Source organism: Vitis vinifera, chromosome 13 (assembly GCF_030704535.1).
Source record: "Vitis vinifera cultivar Pinot Noir 40024 chromosome 13, ASM3070453v1".
NCBI classification, from domain to species: Eukaryota; Viridiplantae; Streptophyta; class Magnoliopsida; order Vitales; family Vitaceae; genus Vitis; species Vitis vinifera.
Genome location: NC_081817.1, coordinates 21664960 through 21679807, shown reverse-complemented (window position 1 = coordinate 21679807; position 14848 = coordinate 21664960). Strand labels below are relative to the sequence as shown.

The following is a 14848-nucleotide window of genomic DNA, read 5'->3' as shown; positions in this document are numbered from 1 at the left end:
ACTTTTTGTTCCATGGTTTTTAAGGGCATTCCCCTTAACGTGTTACAACTAGATTGGCCAGCAGTGTGTAGTTCCAACGGGATGGTATGGCCAAGAGAGCTTGTTCATAGTTTTCATAGTGCAGTTTCTTGTTCTTTTATTGTTGTTGTTTAGTTGTATCTTTGGTGGGAGGATTCCTCATCCTTCTTTTGTACTTCTTTTTTCCATCAATATATCTATTTGTTGTTTCCTATCAAAAAAAATAATTCTCAGTCTCTAACCCTATGGTTTTTACATTTGCAAAGTCTTTAGGAGACTTTGTGGGTGGTTTTCCACATAAAATTTGCTGGTAGATTCAAATTCAAATCAGATTATCCAAATTTTCTGGTTTCAAATCTATTAAAGTTTGATTCAAATTCAAACCAGTTTATCAAAATCTGCTGGTTTCAAATTTGTTACAGTCTTTTTCTTTTTAAATTGCTCTATTTTAAAATTTTGTTTTGCTCCTAGAAAAAAAAGAATCAGTTTTTTCCCAATCTAATATATAAATCCTTGTATTTTGTAATTTATTTTTTTAAAGAATGAATAAAAAATAAACAGTGTTTTTGTTCGTTATCTTCCTGTGTTGGCTTTTATGGTATCAAAGTCAGCATCCAGTAGAGGAAAACGATGGCCAAAATGGCAATGACTGGAGCAAGTAGGGATGGCGACTCTGAGGAATCTTCGAATTCCTCTCAAACGACCCCTACAATTGCTCCCATTGTTCTTTTAGAAAATTCCTCCCTACAAATAACATCCCACAAATTAAATGGAAAAAATTTTCTTCATGCTTTGTTCAAATGGTGATAAGTGGGAAGGGGAGATTGAGCTATTTAGATGGCACCACAACCAAACCGAGCACAGATGATCCCTTATACCAAATATGGGATGCTCAGAACTCAATGGTGATGACATGGCTTATTCATTCAATGGAGGATAAAATCAATGAGACATCTGTATTATCCAACTACAAAGGAAATCTAGGACGTTGTGACTCAGGCATACTTAGATTTAGAAAATTATTCTCAAGTAATTGAGCTAAGAAATAAAGCTCGAAAAATGAGGCAAGGAGACCTTGATGTTACTCAGTATTTCAATGCTATGACAAAGTTGTGGCAAGAATTAGACCTATCCACAAACTCTAATTGGTGCTGCCCAGAAGGTGGAATCCAGTACAAAAAATTATTGGATAAGGAAAGAGTCCATGATTTTCTTGCAGGACTCAATAGAGAACTCAATGAAGTACGAAGACAAATTCTTAGAATAAAACCACTACCTGCTAATGAAGAGGGATTTGCTGAAGTCAAACGGGAGGAGATTCGAAAATGGGTGATGCTTAGAGATGCTGGATCCATGCCAAGTACTAAAAAATCCGTTTTGGCAGCTAGTGGTCGAAAAAAACTGAGGACACCCTCACAGTAGCAAAAGGGAACAACAGTAGTGCAATCATTGTCAGAAACCATACCACTCAAAAGATCATTGATGGAAAATACATGGAAAACAAGAGAATTGGGTGCCAAACAAATCAAGAAAACTATGATAGCAAGGGTATCCAAGTAGCTAAAACTGCCACATCATCGTCAGGAGAGGCTACAGCCTGTGATGCTCAAGGAAACATCACAACCAGCCTTAATCTCAACAAGGAACAAATGGAACAGCTTTATGAGTTGCTAATTCCAACAAAGCCTGATATCTCTCTCTTGGCACAAAAAGGTACTTTCTTGACTGCACTTAGTGGAATAGCTGAAAAATGAGAGCCTTGGGTCATAGATTATGGGGCAACAGACCATATGACAGGTTGTGAGCAACTCTTATTGCTTATACTCCTAGCCCTGAAAATCATAAGGTAAAGATTGTTGACAGATCTGTTTCAGTTATAGCAGAGATTGGTACCATTAAGCTTAGTCCCAATATGAAGAATTTCTTAACTCCTTTATTGATAATGAATCGGTACACACCATACACATATATATACACAAATGACTGAATAAGAAACAATCAATCTAGCTTAATTCTCTCCTAAAATTAGGAAACTAAATCATAAGGAAATATCCTAAATGATCTCTCCTTTTTTATTCCTAAATTAAAGTCCTAACTTTGGCATTATTTCAACACTCCCCCTCAAGCTGGAGAATATATATCATATAATCCCAGCTTGCAAGTTAAGTCTTCGAAGTTAGGCCTAGGTAAAGCTTTGGTGAGGATGTCTGCGGTTTGGTGCTTGGTAGGAACATAGTTTAATTTGACCGTCTCACTAGTCACCTTCTCTGTGATGAAGTGTCTGTCAATCTCAACATGCTTGGTCCTGTCATGATGCACGGGGTTCTTTGCTATGCTTATAGCTGCCTGATTATCACACATCATCAGAATTGGAGATGAACTCGTTTGTCCCAGTTCACTAAGAACCCTTTTTATCCAAATCCCTTCACAGATTCCCTGTGCAAGAGCTCTGTACTCAGCTTCTGCACTACTTCTGGCTACAACTGATTGCTTCTTACTCCTCCAGGTAACAAGATTTCCCCAGACAAAAGAACAATATCCGGAAGTGGACCGCCTGTCAATGATGTTTCCTGCCCAATCCGCATCTGAGTATACTTCAGTGTCACGGTTCTCTGTCTTTCTGAAGAATAGGCCTTTCCCTGGTGTCATTTTTAAATATCTAAGAATCCTGTAGACTGCTTCCATGTGTTCCTCAGTGGGGCTGTGCATGAATTGACTTACAGCACTCACTGCAAAGCCAATATCTGGCCGAGTGTGTGAGAGATAAATCAAGCGCCCGACAAGCCGCTGATATCTCCCCCTGTCTACCGGTGTACTTTCTTTCTCGATACCAAGTTTCTTCTGACTCTCCATAGGAGTATCAATTGGTTTGCATCCAAGCATACCGGTCTCCTTAAGAAGATCGAGTATGTATTTTCTTTGAGAGACTACGATTCCTTTCCTTGATCTAGCCACTTCCATACCAAGGAAATATTTCAAATTTCCAAGGTCTTTAACTTCAAACTCTTCTGACAAATACTTCTTCAAATTCTGTAACTCCCCCATATCATTTCCAGATAGAATAATATCATCGACATAGACTATCAATATGGCCAATTTCCCGGCATGAGATTTCTTGACAAATAGAGTATGATCAGCCTGACCTTGTTTGTAGCCCAGCTTCAGGACTGCTTTTGTGAATCTATCAAACCAGGCTCGAGGAGATTGTTTAAGGCCGTACAATGATTTTTGGAGTTTGCAAACCTGATTCTTTGCCATACTTTCTTCGAAACCAGGTGGTATTTCCATGTAGACTTCCTCTTCTAGGTCCCCATTTAGAAACGCATTTTTTATGTCCAGTTGTTGCAAGCACCAATCTTGATTGACAGCCAATGAGAGAAGGATCCTGATAGTGTTCAGTTTTGCAACAGGAGCAAAAGTCTCCTGATAGTCTATCCCATAGGATTGTGTAAACCCTCTAGCTACCAAACGAGCCTTGAATCTTTCGACTGATCCATCTGCTTTGTATTTTATGGTGAAAATCCACTTGCACCCCACAGGCCTCTTCCCAACCGGCAAATCTGTGATAGTCCACGTCCCATTCTTCTCAAGTGCATCAATCTCATCTTGTACTGCCTTCTTCCATTCTGAAATTTTTAACGCCTCTTGTATTGTGTTGGGAACCTGAGTATCATCAAGAGAAGTAGCAAATGCTCTGTAAGATGGTGATAACCCTTCATATGTAACATAATTCCCAATTGGATGATCTGTACATCTCCTAACACCCTTCCTCAATGCAATTGGCAAAGTAGAATCATCAATGCTGGGAATTAACACCTCTCCAGCCCTATCCTCACCTATGTTCTCTTCAGGAAGACTTGAATTGAAGTCAATATATTGGCCACATGTTGACTGTGATCCGTGCTCTAATTCCTGTCTTTTCCTCCTCCTGATGTAAACTTGTAAGTTCTCATTAGCAAGTTGTGGGGCTATAGGTTGAATAGGCATGGGAGACTGGATGGTCACGGGAGAAGGAACATTTGTGTGCTGGGCTGGCTGAACTGATGGCGGCATGGGTGTGGACAACTCAGTGGGCGCGAATTGGGAAGGATTTGGTGACTCTGAGTGAAAAGAAGGTACACCATCAAGAAAAGACTCCCAAACTTGATGTTCATTCATGCTCTCCCCCTGAACATGAGATTTGGGATAGAAGAAGACATGTTCAAAGAAAGAGACGTCCATGGTGGTGTAAAATCTTTTGTTGGTTGGAGAATAGCATTTGTACCCTTTTTGGGTTGGAGAATACCCTAGAAAAATGCACTTATTTGCTCGAGGAGCAAATTTGCTACGATTTTGAGGATACACATGAACGAATGCCGTACAACCAAATACTTTGAGTGGTAAATCAGAAGAGGCGGCATGGGTGTGAGGAAACTGTTTTAAGAAAAGTTGACATGGGGATTGAAAGGTAAGCACTCTGGATGGCATACGGTTAATCAAATAGGTAGCTGTGAGAATAGCTTCCCCCCAGAAATAGTTTGGAACATTAGAGAAAAACATAAGGCACCAGGCAACCTCCAAGAGATGTCTATTCTTGCGTTCAGCCACCCCATTTTGTTGTGGGGTGTCAACGCAAGAACTTATGTGGATAATGCCATGATTTTGAAGATAAGTACTGAGACTACTAGTAAAGTATTCCTTTGCATTATCTGACTTGAGGACTTGTATTTTGGAATTGAATTGATTTTGAACCATACGATTGAAGGTTTGAAAAATGTGCCCGACCTCTGACTTTTCTTTCATAAGGAAAACCCATGTTACCCGAGTATGATCATCAACGAATGTCACAAACCATCGAGTGCCAGAAATATTTTTTATCCGGGAGGGACCCCACACATCACTATGTACTAGAGAGAAAACAGTCGAAGGTTTGTATGGGATTTGAGGATATACTGTTCGAGTATGCTTTGCAAACTGACAAATTTCACAGTGATAAGATGCTGGATTTTTATTGATAAATAATCTGGGAAACAATTTTGCAAGGTAAACAAAGCTAGGATGACCAAGGCGATAGTGTAACATTATAATCTCACTATCTTTATTGACCTTAGAATTTGACACAGAATTGAAAGACTCTGACATACTCTGAGACTGTACGCAACTTGCTTGAGAGACTTGGTTGGAGAATTGGCCACATGAAAGGAGGTAGAGCCCGGAACACAGTTCAGCACTGCCAATCATCTTCCCCGATTTCAAGTCCTGAAAAACACACAAGTTTGGATAGAATTTAGTAACACATTGGAGATCATGAGCCAATTTGCTAATGGACAAAAGATTGCAATCCAAGTTTGGAACATGGAGGACAGAGTCAAGATATAAGTCTTTAGTAAGTTTTATAGAACCTGTCCCGGCAATTTTTGACTTTGAACCATCAGCAATATGGACGGATGAATGACCATTACTTGGCTTGTAATTTTGAAGAATGGCAGCATCTCCTGTCATGTGATCAGAAGCACCTGTGTCTACTATCCACGGCCTCATTCCTCCTCGATTAGCAGTGAAGGCTACATCGGTAGTACTGCCACTGCCAACTTGGCTTAATAATTTCTGTAGCATCTCCATCTGCTCTTTGTTGAATGGACTCGGCTCGGGAACAGAGGTGCTCTCAGAGTTGGCAGCCACGTGTGCTCTGCCATCTCTGTCAAACCGTGGCTTTGGTTTCCAATCAGCAGGTTTGCCATGAAGCTTCCAGCAAGTCTCCTTATAATGGCCTGGTTTCTTACAATAATCACACCAAGGCCTATCCCGTTTCTGACGATCTCCACCATTACTATTAAATGACCGAGCCGCAAGGGCAGAGGCATCCAATGTTGGGGCAGGTTGCTCTTTTGATCCCATCATCACTTTCTTTCTACTTTCTTCACGTCTAACCTCTGAAAAAGCCTCCCTGAGACTTGGCAGGGGTTTAATGCCCATGATTCGGCCTCTAACATCATCCAATTCCCTGTTTAGTCCTAGGAAGAACTTGAACAATCTCTTTTGTTCCACAATTTGCCTGTATGTTGCTGCATCATCCGAACATTTCCATGAGTGAGTCTCAAATAAGTCAAGTTGCTGCCAATACCTTGTGAGTGTGTTGTAATACTGAGTAACTGACTGCTCTCCTTGGCGGAAGTCATGTAGAGCTGATTCAACCTGAAACAGTTCTGAAGTATTTTCAGAACTTGAGTAAGTTTCTTTGGCTGCATCCCATATGTCCTTTGCAGTCCCAAACAGCAAGAAATTTTCGCCTATGTCATTGTTCATGGAATTGATAAGCCATGACATGATCATGCTGTTTTCAATCTTCCACTTCCTGAAACCCGGTTCTGTAGTTTCTGGCATGACTGCTTCTCCAGTGAGGTACTCATCCTTTCCTTTACCGCAAATGAACAGCAACACAGATTGTGACCACTGTAAATAGTTATGGCCATTTAATTTGTGTCCTGTGATGAGAATAGGAGAGGAATCATTGCCACCAAGGTTTGGAATTTCAGATCTGCCCCCTGATTCTGGTGACGTGACGCTGGATACTTGTGATGATGTCATTCCGTATTTTGTCATGGACCGGAAAGGTAGAAGAACACTTTTCAAGGCACGTGCAGGGACTGGAGTTGAGAAAAAATAGCCGAAGGACGCCGGAAAATCTGATCAGAGGGCCCGCGGAAGCAAAAGAACCCCAAAAGAGGCACGTGCAGGGCTCGGATTGCACAAACAGGTAGGAAGGGTGGCTGGTCGGCGTCAGGCGAGCCTGGAGGAGGAAGCGCGTCGCCGGAAAGTGGCTCACGCGCCCTCACGCGCCGGCGCGTAAGATGCAGTCGCCGGCCGGAAAACGCGCGTGGGCGGCGCGTGGATGGGTTTCTGGTTCCGGTGCTTTGGGACAAATTGGAGATCTCCTCCAGGCGCTCCTTGCGGTGTAGAAAAAAAAAAAAACCGTCGCCGGAAAGTTCGCCGGAAAAATTCGCCGGAAAAGTTCGCCGGAAAAGCTGTCGGCAGTGAGTGTTTTCTGACGACTATTCGACTGACTGGAAAGTGTTTTCTCCCTTGGCTCTGAGAACAGGGACTGATGGCCGGAATGAGAGAGAGAGAGAGAGAGAGATGATCGGATTGAGATATGGCCAGAAAGATTTGGCCGGAATGAGTGATGGCCTGAATAAGAGGTGGCCAGAAGGGATTAGGGTTTCAGAAAACTGGCTCTGATACCATGAAGAATTTCTTAACTCCTTTATTGATAATGAATCGGTACACACCATACACATATATATACACAAATGACTGAATAAGAAACAATCAATCTAGCTTAATTCTCTCCTAAAATTAGGAAACTAAATCATAAGGAAATATCCTAAATGATCTCTCCTTTTTTATTCCTAAATTAAAGTCCTAACTTTGGCATTATTTCAACACAATATAATCCTAAGATCGGTTCTTTATGCGCCTAAACTTTCATGCAATCTGCTTTCCATTAGCTAGATTACTAAAGATCTAAACCATGTAGTAAATTTTACACAATCTGCTTGTGTTTTCCAGGATTTGACTTTGGGGAGGAGGATTGGAAGTCCTAAAGAACATGGGGGACTATATCATTTCGAGGACACTTCGGCGATAGAGCAAGTTCAAGTTCAAGCCTCCATTTGCAAATCTTCTCTTTCAAGAAAACAAGAAATAATGTTGTGGCATTGTAGGCTAGGCCACCCAAGTTTCCCTGATTTAAGATATTTGTTTCCATCTTTATTTCAAAATAATGAATCATTTCAATGTGATATTTTTTAGTTAACTAAACATCAGCGTACTTTCTTACCTTCTCAAGCATATCAAGCGTCAAAACCTTTCGCTTTGATGCACAGTGACATTGGGTCCATCTCAAGTTCAAAGTATTACAAATAAAAAGTGGTTCATTACTTTTACTAATGGTCATACATGTTTGTTGCGTTTATCTTTTAAAAGAAAATTTTGAAGCTAAGCAAATTTTTAAAAATTTTCATTCCATGATTCGAAATTAGCATAATGTAAGCATACAGGTTTTTCACACTAATAATGGAAAAGAATATTTTTAGTCTATTCTTGGGGATTTTCTTGAAAAAATGGGATTATACATCAAAGTTCTTGTGTAAGCACTCCAAAGCAAAATGGTATATCAAAATGAAAAAATCAACATCTCTTAGAAGTAGCCCATGCCCTAATGTTCACTATGAATGTTCCTAAGCATTTTTTAGGACGATGCAATTCTCACATTGTGTTATATGATAAACCGCATGCCATCACGAGTCCTTCAATTTCAAACACCTTTGGATACCCTCAATAATATTTATCCACAAAACCGAGTCTTCTCTTTTTTGGATCCAAAAATCTTTAGTTGCACCACCTTTGTCCATGTTCATGAGCACGACTAAACAAAACTTGATCCAAAAGCTATGAAGTGCATGTTCCTAGGATATTCTGCAACTCAGAAGGGCTATCGATGTTATTATCCTAAAAAGCATAGGTGCTTCACTTCCATAGATGTCACATTCTTTGAAAATCGACCATTTTACACCAAAAATTCCCTTCAAGAGGAGAAAGAAAGTGAAGAAAATTTTTGGGAAACATATTGGGAAACACCCATTCCTCTACCGAGCCTAACTCAATTCCCATCTCATCCTGATTTCGAGCTACCAAGTCAGCCAAGTTCCCCAAGTCTGCTCAAGCCAAATCAATCTCATTCGCCTCATGTGTCTAAGCCAATGATGCCTCCTACCAACAAACAATACATGATAGAGGGGCATTTGCTAACACAACCAGAGCTGCTTGTTTATTCATGAAAGAGGAAGAATTCAGAAAAAATAAATAATGAAATCTCATAGTTCTTCAACAAGGTCAAGAGCCTGAACCAAATTCAGGTACATCTCCTTCAAACTCTAATTCTAATCCTGAATTTGTTGCTCTTGATGTTCCTATAGTTGTGAAGAAGGGAGTTTAATCTTGCACACATTATCCCATTTCTAATTCTGTGACATCTGACCATTTATCTTTGTTTGTTCAAGCCATTGTTGCTAACCTATCAGGTGTGGAGATTCCAAAAAATATACAAGATGCATGGAGGGATCCGAATGGGAAAATGGCAATAATTGAAGAAAAGCAAGCCCTTGAGAAAAATGAAACATGGGATATTATGAAAAACCTTAAAAGAGAACTTTGGTAGGCTGCAAGTGGATCTTTATAGTTAAATACAAAGCTAACAGGTCAATTGAAAGGTACAAGGCAAGGCTGGCAGCAAAGAGGTACGCTCAAACCTACGGTATTGATTATCAAGTTCGCTCCCTTTGCTAAACTAAATACCATTTGGGTTCTAATATCTCTTGCTATAAATCTAGACTGGCCACTTCAACAAATAGATGTGAAAAAAGTGTTTCTGAATGGTGATTTAGAAGAAGAGATCTATATGGATTTACCACCAGGTTTTGATGAGGAAAGAAGTAATGGAAAAGTGTGTCTACGGCCTAAAATAGTCACCGCAAGCCTGGTTTGATAGATTTGCTAAAGCAATCCAGGGGGTACGAACATGCTCATGCTTATCATACTTTATTCTATAGACATAAGGACAGTAAGATTAAAATTCTTATTATTTATGTGGATAATATAATGTTGACTGGAGATGATATGGCTGAAATGGAATGATTGAAGGAGAGGCTTGCTATAGAATTCGAAATAAAAGACTTAGGAAGTTTAAGGTATTTCCTTAGTATGGAGGTTGCCAAGAATAGGAGTGGGATTTCTATTTCACAATGAAAATACACGTTAGATCTATTACAGGAAATTGGAATGTTGGGATGTAAACTGGTAGACACTCCCATGGATCCATAATTGAAGTTAGGAGAGAAATCAATTAAAAATCCAGTCGATAGGAGGAGATATCAGTGTTTAGTGGGAAAACTCATTTATCTCTCCCATACTCGACCTAACATTGATTTTACAGTCAGTAGTGTAGTCAGTTTATGCATTCACCATACAAGGAGCACATGGAAGCAGTACATAGGATATTGAGGTATCTCAAAGGCACTCCTAGGAGAGGATTATTCTTTAAAAGAACTGAAGGAAGAAGAGTTGAAGCCTTTACTGACGCCAACTGAGATTGTTCAATTGATGATAGAAGGTTTACCTCCAGCTATTGCACATTTGTTTGGGGAAACTTGGTTACATGGAGGAGTAAGAAGCAAACAATTGTCGCTCATAGTAGTGTTGAGTTCAAAGCAGTAGCTCATGGAGTGTGTGAATTGCTTTGGCTGAAATTATTACTAGAGGAATTGAAGATGTTCAAAAATCAACCTATGAAGATTTACTGTGACAACAAAGTAGCAATTCACATCTCTCATAACCCTATACATCATGATCACACCAAACATGTTGAAGTTGACAGGCATTTTATTAAGGAAAAAATTGAAGAAGGGACAACTTGCATGACATGTCAAGTTGTTGACCTTCTAACAAAGGGAATCATCAAGCCACTATTTGAGAAGTTAGTAGGCAAGCTGGGAATGTTCAACGTATTTAGTCCAACTTGAGTGGGAGTGTTGGCAAATTCAAATCAGCTTATTCAAATCTGTTCGTTTCAAATCTGTTAAGAGTTTGATTCAAATCCAAACCAGCTTATCCAAATCTGTTGGTTTCATATCTGTTAGTTTTTTTTTTTTTCTTTTTAAATTACTCTGTTTTCAAATTTTGTTTTGCTCCTAGAAATAAGGGAAACAATTTTTTCCCAATCCAATATATAAGTCGTTGTGTTCTGCATTTTCTTTTTTCGACGAATGAATAAAAAATAAATAGTGTTTTTGTTCGTTATCTTCCTGTGTTGGCTTTTAAAATTGTTGTGTCTTGCGTGATTGATTTCTCTTCTTCTTCTATAATTCTTAAAAAGAAATTTTTAAAATTAAAATTTGGATTTAAAAGGATTAAATACTTATTCACCCCCTTCTAGGTATTCCATGTGTATGATCTACAAACTTTAAAAAGGAGCTTTGGTCGCCCAACAATAACTTGATGAGGCTCTATCATGATAACAAGCTCGCAATCAACATAGTTCACAATCCTATTCAACATGATAGAACCAAGCATATAAAGATATATAGCAACTTCATTAAGGAGAAACTAGAGGGTGGCTAAATTTGTATGTCATATGTCTCTCTAGAAAGACAATTGGTGGACGTTCTTAAAAAGGGTTTGCCAAGACAACAATTTCAATAATTGATCTATATCTCTTCTACTTCCTTCTATGGTCAACTTCACTCCAGAGAATCTTGTTTGGGCAACATGACATTCCGTTCTTCAGTTCTTGTGTGTTTAAACACAAAATCCAAATTTATATAAAAAGAATACATACTTGAGCATATACATCCACTGATCTATGAAAAGTAGAGAAACAATGCAAACCTTCCCCACTTGCTCAGAAGGAGTTTGAGGTTCCTTAGTGTGCTCACTGAATGGGTCAGCTGGAGGATGCTGCAACCAAGCAGGAAGCCAAGCTAAATCCTGAAAATACCATCATATCCAAAGATTCACCAGCAATTTACAAACTTACAGCTTTGTATCAGTATCAGTAAGAAAAGTTTCATAGCATATAGAGCCAATTAATTAATCATCTATTTCATCAAATGCCAGAACGATAAGGAGTTTTTTGATGGTGAAAAAACGCAAGCTATTGCCCAACCCCAAAGCTGCGATCTCTATTTCAACCATATTCAAAATAAAATGCACCCAAACAAGCCCCAGCTATTATCGATACTACAGGGCATCCATCAAACGTGTCGAGAATCAGGCATTTTGAATCGTTTGGTTGTGAAGAAAATTGATGAAAAAGAAAGAAATTCCGAATCTCATGTTTCTTTCTCTTTAATTTCCCAAAGCACTAATAGTTTTATCAGGGCGGTTGAGTGTATGATTTTATTTCCCTTCCCAACATTTTATCGGCAATCAATCACAGCATCGGAACATTAAACTAGGGTTTACCTCGGAGAATTGAGGTCGACGAAGCCCTAACGCCGCCATCAAAAGAACGCTTCAGTCACCCTAGAAGAGACAAAAGCGAGCTTTGGCGCACAATGACATTAGATTGGTATTTAAACAACGGGCCGATTCTTGGAAGCAAACACCCGCCAAATTTTGTGTAAAACGACATTGCATTGGTAATAAAACGACAGCACAGTTCTGGCATAAACACCCGCCAAATCTAGGAGCAAAACGACACTAGATTGATGACAAAACGACACGGGCAGAATGCTTTCAACTTGAGAACCACTCCTGCAAAAGCCACTTGTTCCTTCTGCTGTGAAACCTTGTACGTAGGTTGTCAATCGGGCCGGAATGAAGCCCAATATCACATGCTGACCGGACTTTATTAATTGGTTTTGGCCCAGATTACCTTTGAAAATTCAATTTTAATATAAGAGTTAATTTTACCCCAACCCATCAAGTTTCGTACAAATACACCCAACCATTGTCGGTTTTAAATTTCGTCAATTAACACCCTTATAAATTTATTTTATTTATAAAATTTTTTTAAAAAAAAAAAAATAGATAAAAAGATTATAAATATGTATCTTTAACAATTCTCTAAAAAATAAATTTTATATATAAAACATTATATAGGGTTGTTAACTAACAAAATTCAAAATTAATAATACCGAACCGCAAGGGATGTAAATGAAATTAATTTATTATTTAAATATGTTTTGCTAAGAAAATGAATTTCTTCATCTCATGGGAATTTTTCGACCCTATTGTGAATAAAATATTCTTATTTATCTCATCATCTCCTTCTCTTGTCATTATTATTTGGGGCTCTTTCCATATTTAATTTCCAACTTTTCATTTTCTAGATTATAATTTATTATTGTCTTCAAGCCTATCATATATTTTTGACAATATTTTAAAGAAGTAATTCCCACTCATCACAAAATTTGTTGGAACCAAACATTACCTTATAGAAGTTGAAAAACGTAATGCAAGTGTTCATACATTTTCCTCAAAACTTTTTAGAACCAAACATAGGGTTAGATGGTTTCATCTTACAGGGTTTTCAAGATGTTCTTTATATAATTTTCTTTAGTAAGACTTTATTAATAGAGAAATTGGAAGTACGTGCGAAATTCAAATTATTTAGGTGAAGAAAAATTAAGACCCCATTTGACAATTGTTTTCAAGCACAATTTTTTGCTTTTTAGAAAAAAAAAAATGTTTGACAATCATAAAATTCTTAAAAAGAGAACATGATGTTTGCGGAGAACATCTTTGCTTTTGTTTGTTTTCACTAATTTTTTAAAAACTATTTTAAAAAATAATTATATAAACATGTAAAATGATTAAAAATAAAACACTAAATATAAAAATTATTTTTAAAACATATTTAAAAATATTGAAAATATGTTAAAAATATTATAAGTTTTCAAACATATTTTTATTTTACAAAACATTAAAAAACTATTTTCAAAAACTATTTTTCAGAACTGTTTTCGAAAACAATTATTAAACAGGGTTAAGCTTTTTGAACGAGAGCTATTTTCTTGGGCTAAAAAAGGGCATTCCTTCCATATTTTTATTGAAGGAAAACATAAACAAAATGACAAATACAAAGAAATAAGAAATTATACCAAGAAATATGACTCATGGAGGTAAAAGAGAATACACATCCATCAACTTACTGGTGTGAATATAGAAAATCCTTCTGCTTCACATCCTCTGAATAATTTCAATCATGTCACTTCATTATTCAGTTAAATTCTACAGAAAATATGTAGAATCATTTCAGTTTGTCTTGTGTACATTGGCAGGAGCCTACAACATCAAATGGATCAAAATTTCTTCTAGTTTTACATGTGTACTTTTTCTTCTTTGCCTCGGTAGTTTTAACTTAAAATTTTCAAAACCGCTGAATGAAAACCCACAAATTTACGACTCATTTAAGTCATGCCAAGCGGCTGCACCATCTCACTGATCAAGAATATCCATCTCCGTTCTGATTCTGAGAGGAAGGGCATGTCGTGCTGAAAAACCCATGTATAGCTTGGGGAATTGACAAAGAGCACCAGCTGCTCATGCCTCAGTCAGTTTTAAGCGAGGGACAACATTCATTGCTTGAAGCTCCTAAAAGCATGAAATCAAACAGGTCAGAATGTTAATCAACAGGGGAAAAGGCTAAAAAGAAATGTCATCGAACCTTGACCGACAGTATGATTAAGATGAAACAACTCTGCTCCTACTACTACAAGAAGGCTTTTCCATTTTATATGTAAGAAAAAATTTATAAATTCTAAAATCCCCTTTCTATAAGCTCCTGTGAAGGTGACTTCACTGAAAAGAGCTTGAAGGCCTCAAATTTCTCCTAATTAAGAGTGATTTAGTTTAGCTAAACATGGCTTAAGTTTCGGAACCACCATAGTCTAAAGTAAGAAAGAGAGGAGCCAAAAGATGGAACCTACATGCATTTTCTTAGGCAACCAACTAAAGAGTTATTTTTTGTATTTTTATACTTTTTATTTTTATTTTTTTTAATTAACCAAGCCACAACCAAGATAAATAGTAGAAACTAGAACCCTATCCAAAATAAATATAAAAATAAATAAGATTTATCACAATATAAAGTTTATTTATGGAACTATAATATGAAATTTAAACTTTACATAAAAGCTTTGCTCCTCCATATTTCTAAATAACGAATGCCTGTACAAGCTAATTAAAGAAATATGCAAAAGAAAATGGTTAAAATTTCATGCAGCATGATAAACAAGAAAGTTTAAATATGCTAAGCAATTTGCCACATATTTGTTTTCGATCCTCAGTA

The 14848-nt window shown here is 37.6% G+C and overlaps 2 protein-coding genes across 5 annotated transcripts in view; both read right to left on the bottom strand.

The window, feature by feature from the left end:
- LOC100245338 (uncharacterized) overlaps nucleotides 1-12186 on the bottom strand; it is a 70331-nt gene extending 58145 nt beyond the window's left edge. For all 3 annotated transcript variants that reach the window (XM_010660764.3, XM_059742152.1, XM_059742151.1), the window contains exons 1-2: nucleotides 12019-12186; nucleotides 11443-11541 (exon numbers count right to left, since the gene is read on the bottom strand). In XM_010660764.3, coding sequence (XP_010659066.1) covers nucleotides 11443-11541; nucleotides 12019-12057 — 138 coding nt within the window. In that variant the 5' untranslated portion in view covers nucleotides 12058-12186. The remainder of the gene's footprint in view (nucleotides 1-11442; nucleotides 11542-12018) is intronic.
- A 1565-nt stretch (nucleotides 12187-13751) lies between these two features.
- LOC100264262 (DNA-directed RNA polymerase III subunit 2) overlaps nucleotides 13752-14848 on the bottom strand; it is an 80545-nt gene continuing 79448 nt past the window's right edge. For both annotated transcript variants that reach the window (XM_010660763.3, XM_010660762.3), the window contains exon 39: nucleotides 13752-14151. In XM_010660763.3, the coding sequence (XP_010659065.1) occupies nucleotides 14101-14151 (51 nt within the window). In that variant the 3' untranslated portion in view covers nucleotides 13752-14100. The remainder of the gene's footprint in view (nucleotides 14152-14848) is intronic.